The following is a 21,278-nucleotide window of genomic DNA, read 5'->3' as shown; positions in this document are numbered from 1 at the left end:
CAACAAACACTTATTGATAGCTAAGGCGCATTCTGCATCCTCTCTATAATGCCATAGGAAAGTTATGAACCTAAGAGTGAGAACAACTACCACTTTATTTTATCTTTTATTTATTTTCCTCTTTCACCAAAAAACAGGTTCTTTCTTTTTTTTTTTTTTTTTTTTTTTTTGGTTTTTCGAGACAGGGTTTCTCTGTGTAGCCCTGGCTGGCCTCGAACTCCGAAATCCGCCTGCCTCTGCCTCCCGAGTGCTGGGATTAAAGGCGTGCGCCACCACCGCCCGGCAAACAGGTTCTTTCTTAATACAATATATCCTGATTACAATTTCCCTTTCTTTTGTTTCCCCCCAGCTCCTCCCCCTCCCCTCACAACTGGATCCACTTCCTTTGGTCTCTGTTAGAAAAGAACAGGTTTCTAAGATATAACAAGATATAACATAAACTATAATAAAACAAAAACCATTATCACATCTTTTCTTTACTTTTGAGACAAGGTTTCACTTCGTAGCCCTTGGTAGCTGGAGCTCACAGTCCTACCTCTGCCTCCCAGTTGTTGGGGTTACCACCGGCTTCAATCACCATGCCCACTGAGAACAGCCATTTAAATGACTCTTGCTTCTCAAAGGGAGAAAATGGACAAAGGTCTAACTGTTTATTTTGTTTTACTTCAAAATGGGGAACAAGCAAAACCTTGCATAGCAGCAAAACCTCACCCTCCAGGCTGGGCATCCTGTTCTTCTTCCCAGGGGCTGCTACAACATCCTTCCTAGCAGCACAGCTACCCACACTCCAGCCTGACAGATGGACCCATCCTGACCTCCAGGCAACACCTAGGTTTGGAGCACATAGCTCAGTACGCACTGGCTCTAAGGCCTGGGTGAGGGAAAGGGCAGGAAAGAGCACTTTTGTTTCTGCAGCAAGCAAGGGGCCATATGTTGGGGAGAAGGAACCTCTGCCTTTGCTTCTAAGTGGCCTGAAGCAGACTAAAAGCACAGACATAAGCAAGTGGTGCTGAGGGACTGGGTGAAGAGCCCCAGGCTGGGCATCTGGTGCTCCTAACCCAGGGAGCCTGGCCTGGTACACCTTCCCACACATTGACACTCACGCCCTGGCACTCACATGTAGGACCTCCTGCCGGAGACCAACTGGCTCCACACAGCTGACCAGGCGCAGCAGCAGGTCCATGAGAGCTGAGGTGCCTATGTGCTTCAGGATCAGACTGATGAACTTGTCCTTCTTCTTCAAGAACACAATCACCTGAAATCAAACACTCCTGAGAAATAAACAGGGCTGACTCCTGACAGGTAGGGACACTCCTTTAAGAGCTCACATCAGAAAGATCATTAACTTTCAAGTATACTGAGAAGAAATGATAGAAAGAACAAGTAAAGGCTATGTGAAAAAAATCCCTCCCCAGACAGGCAAGCACAGAGCAGCAGTGCTGCTAACTGGACAACAGTGTGAGTTACTGCAAAGTCACCACTGGACACGTGCTAGCTTAGGTTTGCCCAGCAAAGGCAAAGGCATAGAAAGAACTGCTGGGAGATGAGAATCATTGTTCTAGAACTGCACAGAGGGATCCTGTCTTAAAAGTTGTCCTCCCAGGGTAGAGAGATGGCTCAGAGGTTAAGAGCACTGACTGTTCTTCCAGAGGTCCTGAGTTCAATTCCCAGCAACCACATGGTGGCTCACAACCATCTGTAATGAGATCTGGTGCTCTCTTCTGGCCCGCCTACCACAGCCAACCCTAGGAATAGGCCATCTCCTGTGACTGACGACCAAATTTTCCATAGAGCAATTTTGGTAGAGCAATACAAGGAACTATCAAAATGAAGCAGGTATTTCTATAAGACACACAAGGTTTATGTGTATATTAGAAAAGCAACTTGTGGGCTGGTGAGATGGCTCAGTGGTTAAGAGCACCGGCTGCTCTTCCATAGGTCCTAAGTTCAAATCCCAGCACCCACATGGTGGCTCACAACCATCCGTAATGAGATCTGATGCCCTTTCTTGAGTGTCTGAAGATAACTACAGTGTACTTACATATAATAAATAAGTAAATCTTTTTTAAAAAAAAAAAAGAAAAAGAAAAGCAACTTGTAGTACTCAGAATGGTACTGTTATGTGAGAACTCACAACCATTTATCTGCTCTCTACTGAAAAGGCTACTGAGGGAGTACAGAGCCTACATGTTTCAGTCTTACTTGAATTCCACATAAATGTGATATGTTTATCTGCACAATAATTTTTTTTTCTTTTTGTTTCACTGTGTCATCCCTGGCTGTACTAGAACTCACTCTGTAGAGCAAGCTGGCCTCGAACTCACACATCTACTTGCCTCTGCCTCCTGAGTACTGGGGCTAAGGTGTGTGCTGCTGCACCCACCACCACCACCTGGCAACGAAATGTTTTAAGGAGTTCATTTCCTATTACTCTTATGCAGAAGGCACTAGATAAAGGAAGAAAGGGGGATATATGAAATAGTAAAGTTGTAAAGAAAATCTGAAAGTGGCAAAAGAATATGATCAATGTACAGTAAATGAGGAGATTCACACACCCAGTTGTTGGGCTGCAAGATCTAGACACATGAGGTCTCTGAAACTCACACTGAAGACTCCACAGCACCTTTTTTCTCCTAGGGCAATAATGCCCCAACACTGCACACACAAGTGAGAAAGGTATATGCACACACATACACACACACACACATGCACACAGACACATAGACACTCATACACATACATACACAGATATACACGGCACTACCACTCTTCATCTCTGTTGTTTCAAAACAAAGGTGAGATGAGACGGTCCTCTGCAGTCCCAGGATTCAAGACATAGACAAAATATAGGTTTGTTTGGATGGGACCAAAAAATTACAGTCAGTATTTTAGGAATATAATAATACCTATCAATATTAAAAAGAAAAAGTCCTCATAATTTAAACACATACTACAACATTAAACAAGACAACTAAGCTGTGTGCTAAAATTATCCACTGGGGACTGGTAAGTGAGGTGATGAGACAGACACTGATCCCTGCAGGAGGCACGGACTGCCATTTCACTCCCTACGCACAGCCACACTCACACAAGGTTAAACAAAACCGGAGAAGGACAGTGGTACATGAGAAATACGAGTTTCTTTACCCACAAAAGCCCGATTCTAACATTCTCTTTGTTCGCTTTAAAGCAATCTGGACTCCAAAATGTAGATGTCCCAGATCCTTCCACAGTGAGGGCATGTCATAGGACCTCATGTTCATGCCTGTTCTGGGGCTTGCAAAGCACCCAGGGAGGGCAAGAAGTGCTGCTTACTCCAGAGCTGGTTACCAGAAACATCTGTAGAAAGCCACTCGACTTACACTACAGTTCACATATCAGCCACCCATACTGTTCATCTGTGTTCTGTTAAACTAACAAAGTGCTGTCCCAGGAGCCTGGTAACAGCTGCATTGTATCAACAGTGGTTGTCCAATACATTTCGCTTCACACATCATTACCTGTTCAGTTTTCCTTGCAATAAGATTGCCAATGGTCTTGCTGAAAAAACTGGCAAGCAGAGGGTTGAGTGGCGGCTCTTGGTCCAGGAAGTCATAGAGAAGGTTCAGCAGACTCTCATCCTCGCCTAGTCTGTCGCTGATCTGTGGCACATCACAAGTCAGAAGCTCACAGGCTGTGTTTGGATATCTAAAAGGGCACAGTCCAAGTACTGGATGTGAAATTAGACTTCTCCAACTCTCAGGAAACTGTTCAAGTAACCTGATGCTTAGGAGCAGACACGTGGCAGGGCTGGAGTGGAATCTCCGTGCTTAAGAGCGTGTACTGCTCTTCCTGAGGACCTAAGTTCAGGCCCCAGTGTCCATGTCGGGTGGCTGAACCACCTACATCCTTGAGGGGCTCTCACGTCTCGTTTCCAGGCATCCACAAGAATGGTACACTCTCATATAGACACACGTGCACCCATAATCCAAAATAAACACATTTTTCAAAGGAAGAGGAAGCAGACCCACGTGAAAAGAACAAATTATGAACAGACCTCAGAACAGAGTGAACATGGCACGACACAACTGGAACTTCAAAGATTGTGATCCATCTTTTATGGGCTCCATAATTCCTATACTCTGATATTCTACATTTTTTTCTGATTCTACTTCCGTTCTGTAAATAACACTATTTTTAAAACAAACAAACAAACAAGCAGAATTTCCCATAGTCTGGACTGGCCATAAGTTCATTATGTCCCAAGGCTGACCTGAGGCCTCCTCCTCCTCCTCCCCCTCCCCCTCCTACCTTTACCTCCCAAGTTCTGTGATTACAGGGCCAAGTCAGCTGCAGTGAAGCCACAGTGATGTCCCACAGGACCCAACAAGACACAACCCACGGGGGCAGCACAGGAACTCAAATCCTAGGAGGCGATGAATCGAAGTACAGACAGCATTTTGAACCATTTTCAGAGCCCAGGAAGTCCTCTTGTCTACACAGAGAACAGGATCTCTCTACAAAGCCCTGGCTGTCTGGAACTTACTATGTAGACCAGGCTAGCCTGGTCCTATTTGGCTCCTATTCAAGTATGCTGAGCTAAAAAGGTCAGAAGAGCATCTGGTTGCAGAAACCATTGTAGCCGAGTGCCCTTCTAGTGTCTGGCATGCAGGATCCCTGAAGTAAGTCACAGGACCACATACCAGGCATGGATGGGAAGAAGGAAAGAAGAGGGAAACACACTGGAGTAGACCAAGCAGAACGTCAGGTGCTCACGGAGCAGTGGAAGTAAGGGTTTAAGTTACACAGACAGCTCCAGAGGGCTCCAGTCATGCATGCAGGCCAAGCACCATATACATACGTACATTGTGATGGGCACACAGCCGCCCATCCACCTGCTGACCATGTATGGGACTCCCAAGGGCCATGCGTTTCTCTGCCTTCTCTGCCTCAGCTTAGCACTCATGCATTGGTAATCTCTGACTGACTCTGCAAGGCTCCTGAGTCCTTAGTGCTGTTATTCTGAGAATCTGTCTTGGCCCCTTAACTATCCCCTCCCCTGTCACTTTGTTCTGATGTGTCATCTAAACTGGGAGACACATGGAAGTAAGATGCAGGTAGGCTGTGAATAGTTGATACTGAGACCGTGACAGCCTCCAGCTGTGGTTACCCTCTCCATGAAGCCATGGCTCATCTGACAGCAGGCCTCTGCTCTTCCTATCATGTGATTTCCCCCGTCAAGAGACAGACTGACTACCCTGGAGGAAGTACTGACAGCCCCCCACAGGCTGCCTCAAAATCCAGCCCTGCCCTTCTTCCAAAGGACAAATGTCAGCAAAGATTTGTTGTGAAGGGCCAGTAAAGATATTTTTGTGAGTCTCTTTTGTGACTGAACTCTGACTGTATATGGATTAGTGTGGCATGCCAATGACACCCAAAAGCCCTGAGCATGTGTAACAAAGTCCTCTCTCTTAATTGTTCAAACATTTAAAAATGTTGAAGCTGCCAGAGATCCTAGCACTTGGGAGGCTGTGAAAGTCGGACCAGTATGTGAACACAGTGAGTCTTTGTGTCATAGGCTGGGGAGCTGGAAGGACTGACAACCATACATCATGACTTAATGATCCTACTTTAAGACCTTCTTACCATACCTGTGTACAGTGGCCTTCCTCATAAGCATCCTCATCTGTCTGCCGTGTTAGATGTCCTTAACTGTCCCCAGAAACACTACGGACCATGCAGCCTATTCAGGAAGCCAAAGGTGTGGCCTGACTTTTTGCTGCCCTCCCACTTCAAACTGTACTTCCTCAAAGCTCCAACCATTCTGTGATGACACTGTCCCTTCCCTTTTGTCACCTCCCAACATCCTGCTCAAACTGGAAGTAAAATATCCTAGGAAAAATGTCTAAAGGTTTAGTGCCACTAATGATAATGACATCCTCCTCTTAACTAAACACCCTAAAAGGAAACATTTCCTGGGGCTCAGAAGTCAGACATCAAACCTCTAAAGAACCTGCCAACTCTAATAATGTGGCACAGCTATGCAGTCTCAGGAACCTATTTATCTATTGATCATGGGGCCTTTCAGCAGTGTCTCTCAATTGCCCCAACACAGGCCGACTTAATATCAACTCATTTACAACTCGGAATGAGAATTCACTCATACAGGAGATTCAGAACTCTTACAGCTCACAACCAGCCAACAAACTGTACAGCAGCCACCTCCTCCTCACTTCTCATGAGGTGATGCCCTGGCTCCGCTGTCCTGAGGCACTAACCACACCTCCCTAACAGTCTCAGTACATACTTGAATCGGACCTTCTCTTCCATGTCCTGGGGTGGGTCCTGTGTGATGAGGTTCACCAGCTCCTCCATGCACTGCTGCCTGCACAGGAAGCCCAGGAGCTTCTGGTTCTGGGCCTTACACTCCTGCAAGATGTCATCTTCATCCATTAACTCCTGCAGGGTCACATGTTCTTTGTCGAGGAGCTTGTCAACATGGGACGTGGTGTTCAAGTCAAATTTCCAGAACATGATGGCAGTCGCAGAGCTGCAAACAAGGACAAAAGAAGCTCATTCGTCCCATTCTCAGCCATGCTATACCAAAGTCCAAGAGGCTCATCCCTAACATACACACAAGCAACCCTGGAGTCCCTCTCCTCTGTGACCCACAGACTCTCTGTTCCCCACATCTGACCCACCTTCTCCACAAGCAACCCTGGGGTCCCTCTCCTCTGTTCCCCACATCTGACCCACCTTCTCCCCCCTCTCCTCTGTGACCCACAGACTCTCTGTTCCCCTCATCTGACCCACCTTCTCCCTACTCCAGTGCTTGAGTCCCTAGGGGCTCTCCTTTTGCTCATGGCTCTGTGAGGCCCACACATCTGTCTCCCAAGTACCAGCACCAGGAATGTCTCTCCACCCTGAAAAGGATTGCAAGCCATCCTCCCAGTGTCTAATCCCTCCTGAATGAACACTGGAGTGTATTCCTGGAACAGTCTCAGAGCCTGCATGTAGCAAGCCAAACAAAAGACAGCACGCTTTGCTGGATCCTGCCATTTGCTGTGGTCCTCTGCCACCTAGCCCCTCAGTTTACTGTGGCAATCCTACTGAATACCATCAAGGGTTACCCAGGAGACAACCATCTCCTTTGCACGCATACAAACTGTGCACGACGTCTTGCCACAGCAATGGGAAGATCGCCACTAGCCCGGCCCTTCTCTGCCTCCCCAGCCCTCCTTCCAGCTTGAGCTGTCACGCCCAGATGAGGCTGGCTGTCCCAGGGGGGCTCACTGTTAGTGTGCAGGCCGCAGCAGCTTAGCTAACAGGTTTTACTGTCTGATAACAAAAAGAAAGCATGAAGCTTCATCTTCAACAAAGCTAAAGCTTATCTTCAAGTAACAGATCTTTTAAAATTATTTTTATATGTATTTATTTATGTGTATGTGTACATACATGCACACACTCACCCAGTAAAGCACACATATGTAGAGGTCAGAGGACAACTTGGGGGGAGTGAGTTCTTACTTTCCATCACGTGGGTCCCACGGCCCTAACCCAGCAAGCTGTCTCACTGGTCTAAATTACCAATCTTTTTAATGTCACAGGAAGTTATTTAAAATTCTATGATGAAATCTGAGGGGCTTATCTTACTTAGTATTTTTACTTTAAAAAATCTAAAAGACTGTGGCCTCAGAGATGCCTCAGTAGCTAAGGGTCCTGGCTCTTGATCCAGAGGAGCTGAGGGTCAGTTTCTAGCACCCAAACTATCACTCACAACAGTCTGCAACTCCAGTCCCAGGGGATATAATGCCATTTTCTGACCTGTGTGGCCACTGCACACATATGGTATACAGACATGAATACAGGCAAAAAACAAACAAACAAAAAAACCCCACAACTATATATAAAATAATTCTTTGAGACAGAATTTTACTGTGTGGTTCTAGCTGGCCTGGAACTCATTATGTAGACCAGACTGACCTCAAACTCACAGAGAGACACCTGCCTCTTCCTCCCAAATGCTGAGAATAAAGATTCGTGCCACCACACCTGGTGCTAAAATAAACCCTAAATGAAAAAAACTATGACTGGCTGCAGTTCTTTTTTGTTTGTTTTACTTATATAAGTGCACTGTAGCTGTCTTCAGACACACCAGAAGAGGGCATCGTATCCTATTACAGATGGTTGTGAGCCACCACATGGTTGCTGGGAGTTGAACTCAGGACCTCTAGAAGAGCAGCCAGTGCTCTTAACCACTGAGCCATCATCTCTCCAGTCCGACTGGCTGCAGCCCTTACATTTGTTTGTTTGTGAATCTGAGCTACCGATGAAGCTCTGACACAGCAGCCTCTGACACCAATATATATTCAGTTGATCTTCAATAAATGTGCAAAATCAAATAAATGGAGAAAAGTATGTGTGTGTGTAGTCTTTTTCAACATATTATGCCAGAAAATAAAATATACATAAAAAACCCTGAAGCTTAATACTGACTTCACTCCAGACCCCAAATTAACATGATATACATCACAGGTTTAATCAAAAATCTACAACTTTAAATTCTAGAGGACAGTGTTTGGAGGCTCGGAGCACAGCACAGTGGTAAGGCCATATAAAGGGTCTTTAGGTTTGTTTCCCAGCACCACAGAGGCAGGAAGGAGGATACAAAGGAAAGGCCAGAGCAAGATGACTGAGTGACTAAAGGCACTTGTCACCACACAAGACAACGTGAGTTTAATCCCTGGACCTCGCATGGTAAAAGGAGAGGGCCATTCCCATAAGCTGTCCTCTGATAGCCACATGCAAATCAAAGCAAGCATTTGAATGCACACACACATACTGAGAGAGAGAGAGAGAGAGAGAGAGAGAGAGAGAGAGAGAGAGAGAGAGAGAGAGACATAAATAAATGTAATGTTCTCCAGACAGAGTAGTGCATGTCTTTAATCCCAGCACTCGGGAGGCAGAGGCTGTGAGTTCAAGGCCAGCCTGGTCTGCATGAGGAGTTGCAGACAGCCATGCAGAGACTATCTCAGGTTAGTAACAAAAGATAATATGACAAAGTGTTTAAAGAAACAAACCAAAGCTTGGACGTTCATAAACACACTAACCACTGCTTACAGCCGGGCAGTGGTGAAGCACATCTTTAAGTCAAGCACTTGGGAGTCAGAGACAGGGAGAGTTCTGTGAGTTCAAGGCCAGCCTGGTCTACAGATCGAGTTCCAGGACAGCCAAGACAGTTACACAGAGACACCCTGTCTCCAAAAACAAACAAAATGGAGATTTGGGGTGCTGAGGCAGGATGACCATGAATTTGGAGCCATCCTTGGCAACACAGTAAGATCTTGTCTCAAAACGACACGCCAGGGCTGGTGAGATGGCTCAGTAGGTAAGAGCTCCCGACTGCTCTTCCGAAGGTCTGGAGTTCAAATCCCAGCAACCACATGGTGGCTCACAACCACTCGTAACAAGATCTGATGCCCCCTTCTGGAGTGTTTGAAGACAGCTACAGTGTACTTACATATAATAAATAAATAAATCTTTAAAAAAAAAAAAAAAAAAAGCCGCCCAGGAGCTGAGGAGAATACTCAACAACTGACTCCTATCCACTTCCAGGAAGGGAACACCAATGTGGTACAGGCACTTTGAAAAGAATCTGACAGCTAAAAGTTATAAAAAGCTATAAAGCTTACTCTCAGGGCCAACGTAAGAAAAATTCAATCCTATGTTTATACAAACTTGAGAGAAGGTTGGCAGCACCTGATGTACAGCAGCTCCACACAGGGAGCAGCTCGAATGCCTGTCAGCAGGTGAGTTACCTCCCCATAGAACGGACCCTTCCTCCCTGAGTACAACAAGCACAGCACAAGGAGTGACAGAGCAAGGAGGCCGATGGCTCCGTTCATATGGAATTCACAAAGAGTAAAACAGACGTGAGAAAAGGAGAGCGGAGGCTGCTCAGGGCCAGGGATACGGCACAGAATAGCACGCTGTGATGGGGACGTGGGGTAACATAAAGACCAGGATTAGAGTCAGGTCCTGACTGTGGTCACAGTTTACCTGGGTCTTAGGGTTTCTACTGCTGGGTAAAGCACCCTACGTAACTTTGGAAGGAAAGGGTCTTTTTCAGATTACACTTCCACGTCACAGTCAAGGTGGGAACTGATGCAGAGGCCACAGAGAAACCCTGCTCACTGGCTCACTTCACCCTGGTTTGCTTTCTTGTGTGCCCAGGTGCAGCCTCAGCTCCCTCTATACAGAGCATCTGAGTGAGGACCCTCAGGGAAAGCCCAGATTTACAATTCTTTGTTTGTTTGGGTTTTTTTTGTCTTTTTTTGAGACAGGGTTTCTCTGTATAGCCCTGGCTGTCCTGGAACTTACTCAGTAGACCAGGCTGGCCTCGAACTCAGAAATCCGCCTGCCTCTGCCTCCCGAGTGCTGGGATTAAAGGCGTGCGCCACCACGCCCGGCTCGGATTTGCAATTCTTAATGCCACCAGTCTCTTCCTTCTTTCTCTCTTTGGTTGTTTGAGACAGGGTTTCTCTGTGTAGCCTTGGCTGTCCTGAAACTTGTGTAGATCAGGCTGAACTTGAACTCACAGATTCACCTGCCTCTTATTCCCAAGTGCTGGAATTAAAAGTGTATGCCATCTAGCCAGCAGAGCTCTCAGCATTATCTTTTGAGAACAGCCCATGGAGTACTGAGCACTCGATGGCGTTTCCAGCCTGTCTTAGGGTTCCCACTGCTGTGACGAAACACCATGACCAACAAGTGAGTTGAAGAGGACAGGGTTTGTCTTACATGTCCAGATCATAATCCTCACTGGAGGAAGTTAGAACCTAGAGGAGGCAGCTAGTGCAGAAGCCATGGAGGGATCCTGCTTACTGGCCTGTTTCCCATGGCTTGCTCAGTCTGCTTTCTTATAGAACTCGGGAAACCACCCACCATATGCTGGGCCCTTCCCTGTTGATTACTAGTTAAGAAAATGCCTTACAACTGGATCTCATAGAGGATTTTTTTTTTTTTTTTTTTTTTTTTTNGTTTTTNGTTTTTCGAGACAGGGTTTCTCTGTGCAGTCCTGGCTGTCCTGGAACTCACTCTGTAGACCAGGCTGGCCTCGAACTCAGAAATCCACCTGCCTCTGCCTCCCAAGTGCTAGGATTAAAGGCGTGCACCACCACTGCCCGGTCTCATAGAAGCATTTTCTCAGTTGAGGTTCCTTTCCTTCTAATGACTCTAACTTGTTTCAAGTTGACATACAAAACCATCCAGTACACAGCCTAAAGTTCACAGCCATGAATCTCTCAAAAACACATGGTCAGGACTGTCATTGCAATACCCCATGCCGGGTACCAATCCATCTTAGTTAGGATTTCTACTGCTGTGACAAAACACCATGACCATACACAAATTAGAGTGAAAAGGGTTTGCTTCCATTATACTTCCACATCATACTCTATCACTGAAGGAAGGTAGGGCAAGAACTCAAGGCAGGAACTGAAGATGAAGCTTTTGCTGGAACACCCTTTAGTAGCATGCTCCTGGTGGCTTGCTCAACCTGTTTTCTTATTGCATCCAGGACTACCAGCCCACGATGAGCTGGGTCCTCCAATATCAATCAAAAAAATGCCCCACAGGCCACTCTGGTGGAGGCATTTTCTCAATTGAGGCTCCCTCTTCCCAAATGCCTCTAGCTTAGGTGACATAAAACTAACTATGGGCCTGAGCTTGGCAATGGTGCTGCACGCCTTTAATCCTAGTACTTGGGAGGCAGAGGCAGGAGGGTCTCTGAGTTTCAGGTCAGCCTGGTCTCTATAGTGCGTTGCAGGACAGCCAGGACTACAGGCAGGCAGGCTTCTGTTAGTCCAAGACTAGCCTAATCCTCATGGCTGGTTCTAGCCCAAACAAGGCTACATACAGAGAGCTTGTCTCAGAGAGAGACAGAGGGGAAGAAACATGACCACACAATCCACACGGCTTCAAAACTGCAACACCTGGCCCGTCAAGTTCATCTCAAGTCATCTATATTTTGTTGGGTTTTGGTCTCCTTTTTTTTTAAAGATTGGTTTATATAGTATAGCTACATTGGTCTCAAACCCAAAATTCTTCTGCTTCAACATCCACAGAAGTCTAGGATTTCAGATGCATTCTACCATACCCAATAGCAATTCATTACTCTATCAACTAAACATTCATTCCTTTGGATATAGCCATCCATGTGGCCAGAATTATGTTTAGTAGGCATTTCTCTTCCTGTTGATATGGCAAGGAAAAGGGGCTATGTTATTGGGGAAAGAGAACAGATAAAAGCCACGTAACTGGGATTACACCTATTACTAAATCTCTTAATATCCATGACAAAGGGAATACATAACAAAGAAAATAGCAATAAAACAAACAAAAGCAAAGGCCAAAATAAAACACCTCCCATAATCTTGTCAACAAAAATAGGAAAGAAGAAATGAAAACAAAACTAAAGAATCAGTAAGTAGAAAACATTAACTAAAATGACAGGAACTAGCACTAATAACATCAACGACCACACATGGGATAAACTTACCAATGTAAAAGTCTCTTGGACTGGATATAAAAATTCCAACAATGTTTACTGTAAACAATATACTTTAGCCAGGTGTCATGGCACATGACTTTAATCCCAGCACTTGGGAGGCAGAGGCAGGCGGATTTCTGAGTTCGAGGCCAGCCTGGTCTACAGAGTGAGTTCCAGGACAGCCAGGGCTATACAGAGAAACCCTGTCTCAAAAAAAACAAAAAACAAAAACAAACAAACAAAAAAAAAACTGAGAGAGGCAGAAATACGACAACTGAAACACACAGTGGGCAAATATAAACCAAAAGCTGAGATTCAACGTTAATATTTGATAAATAACTTTACAACAAAAAAACAGAATAAGAGGCACTGTTTTAAACAGATAAGAAAGAAAAGATCCAAGCATGATAACCATACAAACCTTAAGGGATCCTGCAACCTCTATAACGCAGCAGTAAACAGAAATCCATACAAATAAAACTGCCTTGGCCCTGGACATTGATCCTAGGGAAACAAAAACTGAAATTCACACAAAACCCTTTACACAAGTGTTGACAGCAGTTTAATTTGTAACAGTCAGAAGCTAGAACAGCATCAGGGCACACGGTTAATCTCGGGACTCAGGAGACAGAGCCAAGCAGAGCTCTCTGAGCTTGACACTAGCTTGGTCTACATAGTGAGTTCTAGGACAGCCAGTACTACATAGTGAGACCCTGTATCAAATAAAACAAAACCACAAAAACAACAAAGTTAGAATGACATAATAAAATTAATTTCTTTGTATGCTAACCAAAAAGGGGGGTGGGGAAGGCTGGAATCTACTTGGACAGCCTTCAAAATGTAAGCTATAGCACAACACGTAGTTCCAACATAGTAAGGAAAATGGGGTAATAAAAAGGCCTATCGCCGGGCATGGTGGCGCACACTTTTAATCCCAGCACTCGGAAGGCAGAGGCAGGTGGATTTCTGAGTTCAAGGCCAGCCTGGTCTACAAAGTCAGTTCCAGGACAGCCAGGGCTACACAGAGAAACCCTGTCTTGAAAAACCAAAAAAAAAAAAAAAAAAAAAAAAAAAAAAAGGCCTATCTATGTTCACTTTGGTAATACATATACTAAGCTAGACTAACATGGCCCTATGCAAGGTCCTTATTTTCTTGCCTAACATGCATATGGTATAGAAACAGTTAACAAGGAAATAACCTGTTTTATGTCATATGAAAATTGTATGTACAACTCCAAGCACCATTGTCAAGACCCTATGTGTTAAGTTCATGTAAGTGAATAAGTGTTTTATGATTTGTCTTTGAGCCAGAGTGTCCTGTTTGCCAGAATAACTGCAAACTTGCTCCGCAGCTGAGAGTCACGGTGACCTCCTAGTCTCTCTGCCTCTGCCTCCTGCTGCTGAGTGGGCTCACATTCACGGCAGGCAAGCACTCTGCAGACTGAGTTATATTCCCAGCTCCACAGAGGGAATACTGAGTGAAAACAACTGATAAGTGTCTAGAAAATTATTACTGGGCAAAGTAGATCATTTCCAAAAGGTTGCATTCTAGGATCCCATTAACAATGCGGTGGGGTTTGTTTTGCTTGTTTTATCTGTTTAAGGCATAGTCTCACTACGGTGCCCGACTGTTCTTAAACCTCTTGGGCTCAAACAATTCTCCCACATCAGCCTCTTGAAAGGTTAAGAGTACACTACCACGCCTAGCTCCAGTATAACATTTTAGATGATAAAATTCTAGAAATGGCATAACTTTATTCACAGCATTTGGAAGGCAGAGGCAGGTGGCTCTCTGTGAGTTCAAGGTCAGCCTGGTCTATATAGCAAGCAAGTTCCAGGACAGCCAGAGCTGCTTAGAAAGACCCTATCTCCAAAGAACAAACAAGGTCAAAGTTCTAAAAACAGAAGCTGAAGAGATGGCTCAGTGGCTAAGAGAGTACTAGCTGTTCTCGCACAGGACCTGGGTGTGGGTTCTAGCACCCACATGGTGGCTCACAAGAATCTGCAACTCTAGCTCTGGGGCATCTTATATCCTTGTCCTCTCCTGACATCTGAAGGCATCAGGAATACAAATGGTACAGACATATATGCAGGTAAAACATTCATACACAGAAAATAAATACAACTTTTTTAAAACTTAGAAGTGGGAGGACAGTGTGGTGATTAATTCTGTTAACTAACAGGATCTAGAATGACCTAGGAGACAAGCCCCGGCATACTTTGAGAGGATCTTTAGGTAAGTGGGAAGATACACCCAAAGACTGACTGGGTAGCTAGTCCCTGGGTTCCGGACCTCCCAAGGAGGAGGGAGGCAGCTCTCTCTTCACAGGGATTTATGCACTGCTCTCCTCCTCATTAGCTGTGAACACACCACCACCGCCGCCCAGCGGATGCGTGCAGCACACTTCTTAAATCTATACAGACTTAAGTCTGACAAGTTTTTGAAAAGGTTAAAATTTATAATGCTCCATCTTCTCAATTTTTACAGTGGAATTCTCATTATCCACTCACAGTCCTTTTATTGTAACCTCTATTTTTACTTAATCTCAACTTCTATTTCCCATCTCTCAGTTCAACTTCTGAATAATTTTTCAAATACATATTAAATTCACTAATTCTGTCTTAAATATGTTTAATCTGTTTAAATTCGCTAGTGCCTTTAGCTGATGAGCCATCGTGTAGGCCCATCAATATTGTTGAATATTTCTTTTTCAAACCTTATTGTTTTGTTTTGGTTTTTTTTTTAAAGATTTATTTATTTATTATATGTAAGTACACTGTAGCTGTCTTCAGACACTCCAGAAGAGGGAGTCAGATCTTAAGGATGATTGTGAGCCACCATGTGGTTGCTGGGATTTGAACTCTGGACCTTTGGAAGAACAGTCGGGTGCTCTTACCTGCTGAGCCATCTCACCAGCCCCCCCCCTTTTTTTAAAGATTTATTTATTTATTATATGTAAGTACACTGTAGCTGTCTTCAGACACTCCAGAAGAGGGAGTCAGATCTCGTTAAGGATGGTTGTCAGCCACCATGTGGTTGCTGGGATTTGAACTCTACACCTTTGGAAGAGCAGTCGGGTGCTCTTACCCGCTGAGCCATCTCACCAGCCCTTGTTTTGTTTTAATAGAAGTAGAGTCTAAGTGGTACAAGCTGGTCTTGAACTTATGGTGATCATCTTACCTCAGATTTTCAAATCCTGGGATTACAGGTGCCAAACACTTTGCCTGGTCTCTATACCCTGTCTTCTGTAGAGATGCTTGACTATCCATAGATGACTGGCTGGTTACCACTGAGATCATCCTTGTCCATAAACCAGCTTTGGACTTATATGTCCACACAGCAGGATGATCTTCCCACTGTGACTACTATCCCTGAGCTTCCTTCCAGACTAAAGCACAACAAGATACGGCCCAACCTCCTACCTGCTTACCCAGCAGCGAATGGGCGAAAGGAGCCTCAGGTTCTGCTTCTTTATTTCCCGGGGTGACAGAATCGGAAGACAGAGGATAGGAGGGTCCGCACACAAGGGTCGCCCATATGATCCTAGAGTTCCATCAAAGAGCCCAACAGAACGCTCTGTGGTAGAGACTGTTGCCAAGAGAGAATTAGAATCTAAACTGCAACTGATCATGGATCCAGCCACAAATCAGCTCTTACATTTTTGTATTTTAACTTTTTTTGTTTTGTTTTGTTTTTGTTTTTAACTTTTTAAAATTTATCAATTACAAGTGGGGTGGTGGCCCATACAGAGGCAGGTAACTGTGAATTCAAGGCCAGCATGGTCTACAATGAGTTCTAGAACAGCCAGGGCTATATGCCTCAATTTAAAGAATAAACAAATAAGCTTTATTTATCATTATTGTGTGCATGTAATGTGCGTCAGTACAGGCGCATACGTGCCGTGGCACATATCTAGAGACCAAAACCAACTTTTGGGGATCAATTCTCTCCCTCCAACTTGGGTTCCAGGGATCCAACTGAGGTCATCCGGCTCCTGGAGTAAGTACTACTACCCATTGAGCCACACTGCCAGCCCTTTTTCCTTTCAATTCCTATCAGTTGGGATAAAATATGCTTCTTAAATCTGTGGACTTGGGTCTTTGTTTTTGAAAAGTGGAGCTTTTTTATCACAGCGACAGCGACAGAAAAGGAAGCACTGCCCAGAGCACGCTCTGCTCTTCAGTACAGAGCAGAACAGAGCCGTCCTGTCACAACGCTCAGTGTCCTCTCTTCTCTCTCACCCTTTGGGTGTTATCTTAACGTCTAATACAACAAAATGCTGGCAAGAAATTACATTTACCAGGGGTTGTGATGTTAGCTGTAATCTCAGCATTCAGGACACAGAGGCAGGAGAAGCCTAAGTTTAAGGTCAGTTGTAGCAGCTGGGGGCAGGGGTGTGTACCTTTAATCCCAGCACTTGGGAGACAAGAGGCAGGTATAACTCAGTGAGTTCAAGGCCTGTCTGGTCTAAAGAGCTAGTTCCACAACAGGCAACACTGTGAAACCCTATCTTAAAACCAAAAACAACCAACCAGTTTTGGCTTGATAGTGAGAACCTATCATCTAACCTACAAATGTCCATCTATAAAATATATTTGAGTAACCTGTACAATAAACTGTAATTTAAATGAAAAGATTACCTTACCTTCTATGGCAATACCTTGTTTAAATCTTGTATTCAGGCAAGATAAAAAGCATTTGGGTTTTTTCTTTTGTATATATGCTACTTTAAAAAAAGGTGTTTTCATTCAGGGAATAGTTTTGGCTGGTTTACCTGAAAATAAAAGAAAAAGTATTTAATTTTCTTTTATAGAGTTAATTTTTGCATCTTAGTTTCTTTTCCTGATTCTGTGATAAAATGCAAGAGCAGCTTAAGGAAGGGCTGGATTAGCTCTCAGGTCCAGGCCCTTCATGGTACAGAAGGAACTTGAGGCGAGCAGTCAGAAAACACCTGTACTCAGTCCACCGTCTCCTCTCACTCCCTCATACAGCCTAAGGTTTTGCACCACCCACAGTGGGTAGGCCTTCCCACCTCAGTCACTGCAATCAGAATAGTCTCCTGCAGACATAACCATTTCCCAAGGGATTCTAGATTCTGTCAAGTAGCTGACAATTAATGTTATGACACTAAGGAAAAAGTCAGACCAAAAAAAGAAAAGAAAAGAAGTCAAGAGCTGTTATTGTGACTGTCATCTTGATGGGACTGAGAAGCACCTAAGAGAGCTATAAAGCACCTCTGGATGTGTCTGAGGACATCCGAGAGATGACTGATTACGGCATGAAGATCTGCCTTGAATGGATTATTGAAACCATTTAATACACTGAGGGCCTGAAAAAGGAATAACAGAAAAAAGGAGAGGCTAGCTAAGAGCTTTCTATCTTTTTCTGTCTTTTTCTTTCCTTCCCTCCTTCCCCTCATTCTTTTCTATCCTTTCTTGTTCCCATGACGTGAGCTGTTCTGCTCTGCCATGGTCTCCCCACTATGACACAGTGACACTACTCAAACTATGAAACAAAATAAATCTTCTCTTAAGCGGTTTATATGGGTATTTTGTCACAGAAATGTAAAACCAACACACCAGCAGGAGCTGGAACTATGGTTCTGCTGTTATAAGCACTGGATTCTCTTCCAGAGGATCTAGGTTTAATTCCCACATCCATAACTCCAGCTCTAGGGAATCGGATGACCTCTTCTGGTCACCACAGTCATCCAACATGCACACATACAGACATACACATATAAGCAAAGTACTCATTAAAATTAAAATGATTTGGGGGGAGTAGGCACTGTCAGGACTAAACTTAACAATAGGGTTCTTTGTATTTTGAGGCTTTTGTATTTTTTTAAAGACAGTTTATGTAGCCCTGGCAGGCCTTGACTACGTAGACCAAGCCAGCCTTACAGAAAGTTCTGTCTCTGCCTCCCTCCCTAGTGCTGAATTAAAGGCATGCCCCACCATATCCAGATTCACAGTGGAGGGTTTTATTGTTATTTTGTTTGGTTTTGAGACAGGGTCTCACAATGAAGTGCTTAAGCCTCCAGAGCTCGTGTGATTGTTGGAGGTATTTGGAACAGCTTGGAGAAACACATTAGAAAGACTTTAGGATGCTACAAGTTGAGATTTCTAGGTAATTCTGCTGGGATCTCAGAAGATCAGACTACTGACAGGGGTGTGGGAAGGAAAGAGCAGTTCCATATAGAAGCAACATCTATATTAGGAACTAGATTAGAGGCCACTTATAATACATTGGGGGGGGGGATTCGTCTATATTCTGTCAGTGCCCTGAGACTGTGTGGAGGCTGCGTTTGTTTGTTTGTTTATAGTATGCATGGGTGTTTTGCCTGCATGTGTGTCTGGGAATTGTATGCCCTGGAACTGGAGTTATAAATGGCTGTGAGCCACCAGGTAGGTGCTGTGAGTTGAATCTGGGTCCTCTGGATGAAAAGCCAGAATTCCTAACCACTGAGCAATCCCCTAGCACCTTGAAGGCTAAGTTAAAGGTGAACAACTAGCTCCTGGTGCAGTCCCTAGCCCTTTCATTCCTGTCTCTCCAGACTTTTTTATACTACCACAGCCTCTCGCCAGAGGCCCCTCCACCCTATCTATTTCCTGAGGACTCTGCCTCTTGGCTCAGATCCAGCTTTCCCTTCTGGCCTTTGTGTCAGCCAGCAGTCCTCAAAAACTCTTTTTACCAGGGATTCCCAGTGGCATGCTGGGCTGGTACAACGAAAGGCAATTTTCACTATCCTTCCTGCTGATCTCTCAGGGGTGTGTGTGGGGGGGTCTCAGTCCTGTAGCAGTCTACCTGCAGGAGCTCCCTCCTCCTGCCCTATCTCCACTGGGAAGTCTGTCTCTTGGTGCAGATCCCAGCTTCCCTAGCTCTTCACTGTGGACTTATTGCTTCATTTTGCTTTGAGTATTTTTTTGTCTTATTGTTCTTTTGCTTGTTTATTTTTTATCTTTGTTTTGTAGGAGGAGCTGTATTTCTTGATTTTGTTTGTTTTTGTTTCTTGTTAGTTTCTTTGGAAAGAGACAAAACAAAACCATTAAGTTGGGTGAGTAGGATCAGAAAAGAACCTGAAGAGGGCAAACGATGACCTTAGAAACGTGATGAATTAGATAATTATCTAGCACAGGAAATTCACAGCATGCTGGCGTTCAGGCTGGAGCATGGATATTGGCGGCTGCATCTAGAGAAGCTCACAGCATGAGTGTGAGCAGACGCATGGCAGAAGAAAGGCCTGAGAGCTTTCTGCTTGCTCGGCAAAGCACCACATGGAGAGTGGGGGCCGGGGAAGTGTGGCTGCTGGAAAGACAGAGGAACTTAGAAAGAAGCCAAGTACTGGCGTCAGGGCAACAGGAACCGGCCGCTCTCACTTTAGCTGAGGCTTCTACGTCTTTTGAAAGACAGCTCTGGTGCACCCCTCATGCTCAGGCACTTAGGAAAGTGTTTCCACACATTCAGCAATCTAAGTGCTCAGAGGACACTGCACCCATGTTCCAAGGGGTTCCAGCTGCTGACCGAGCTGGTAGCAGACTGGGCACTGCCCATATGATGCTCAGGGCTGGGAGCCTGAGTGCTATTAAAAAAAAAAAAAAAAAAAAACAGGCCAAGCAAGCCAGGAAGCAGCCCCACTCCATGACTTTATCATCAGCTCCCGCCTCCAGGTTCTTGCCCTGTGTTCAGTGATAAACTATAAGTATAGTTTAAACTAGAAGTATAAAAAAAAAATAAAACCTTTCCTCCCCATATTGTGTTTGGTCACAGTGTTCTATCATAGCTATTGAAACTCTAAGGCATAAAATTACTGAGGCTTCCACTCTGGTTTCAAAGAAAAGACTGGGAGGCCAGGCAATGTGTAGTAGGGCCTGGGTCCCAGAGGAAGGCCCTGGAGAGAGAGATGCTTAGCACTGTAAAGGTAGGGCCAGGATTCAATAGGGACTCCAGGGCCAAATGTGCCGTCTCATATGTACTCCCAGCACTGGCAAGACTGAGGCAGGAGGATTACAGGGAGTTTGAGGCCAGCATGGATTACACAGTAAATAAGTAAGTAAGTAAATAAATAAATAAATAAATAAGGCTAGAGAGATGACTTAACAGTTAAGAGCACACACTACACTTATAGAAGACAAGAGTTCAATTCCCAGCACCTACATCTAGCAACCCACAACGACCTGTAACTCCAGGGGTATCTGATGTCTCTGGCCTTTATGAAGACCTGCACTCATATACATATACCTCCTTCCTATGTACATAATTAAAAATAAAAGAAATAATTCCAGAAGTCAGAGAGTCAGAATTGTCACAAACATGGAATGTGTGCTGGGAAAATTACAGGAAGTGAACAGAGCAGCCCAAGAGAAAAGGACAGTGATTATAACCAGCAAGGCCATAGGGGTGACAAGACTGTTCAGGACCGTATGTGTGTGTGTGTGTGTGTGTGTGTGTGTGTGTGTGTGTGTGTGCATGCCATGGCATACATGGGGAGGTGAAGACAACTTGTGCTTGTCAGTTCTCTCCTTTCAGCTTGTATGTGGGTCCCTGGAATCAAACTCAGTTGTCAGATTTAGCAGCAAGTGCCTTTATGCACTAAACCATCTAGCCAAGCAAGAGAACATCTACAAGTTTTTGTTTTGTTTTGTTTTTTGTTTTTTTTTTTTTTGTTTTTGTTTTTTTTTTTTTTTTTTTTTTGGTTTTTCGAGACAGGGTTTCTCTGTATAGCTCTGGCTGTCCTGGAACTCACTC

At 44.6% G+C, this 21,278-nt stretch overlaps 1 protein-coding gene across 12 annotated transcripts in view; it reads right to left on the bottom strand.

The window, feature by feature from the left end:
* Window positions 1-21,278, bottom strand: part of Ppp6r2 (protein phosphatase 6 regulatory subunit 2) — a 62,583-nt gene that overhangs the window by 26,437 nt on the left and 14,868 nt on the right. For 3 of the 12 annotated variants that reach the window (XM_029548001.1, XM_029548004.1, XM_029548010.1), the window contains exons 2-6: window positions 17,176-17,304; window positions 15,953-16,118; window positions 6,287-6,529; window positions 3,501-3,687; window positions 1,118-1,255 (exon numbers count right to left, since the gene is read on the bottom strand). In XM_029548001.1, the coding sequence (XP_029403861.1) occupies window positions 1,118-1,255; window positions 3,501-3,687; window positions 6,287-6,529; window positions 15,953-16,118; window positions 17,176-17,278 (837 nt within the window). In that variant the 5' untranslated portion in view covers window positions 17,279-17,304. Of the gene's footprint in view, window positions 1-1,117; window positions 1,256-3,500; window positions 3,688-6,286; window positions 6,530-12,950; window positions 13,034-15,952; window positions 16,119-17,175; window positions 17,305-21,278 lie in introns of those variants that run through there. The other 9 variants (XM_021216764.2, XM_029548005.1, XM_029548008.1 and 6 more) reach the window with 8 other exon arrangements.

This window comes from Mus pahari, chromosome 17 (assembly GCF_900095145.1).
Source record: "Mus pahari chromosome 17, PAHARI_EIJ_v1.1, whole genome shotgun sequence".
Classification (NCBI taxonomy): domain Eukaryota; kingdom Metazoa; phylum Chordata; class Mammalia; order Rodentia; family Muridae; genus Mus; species Mus pahari.
The sequence above is the reverse complement of the archived record's forward strand: the minus strand, read 5'-3'. Positions and strand labels throughout refer to the sequence as shown.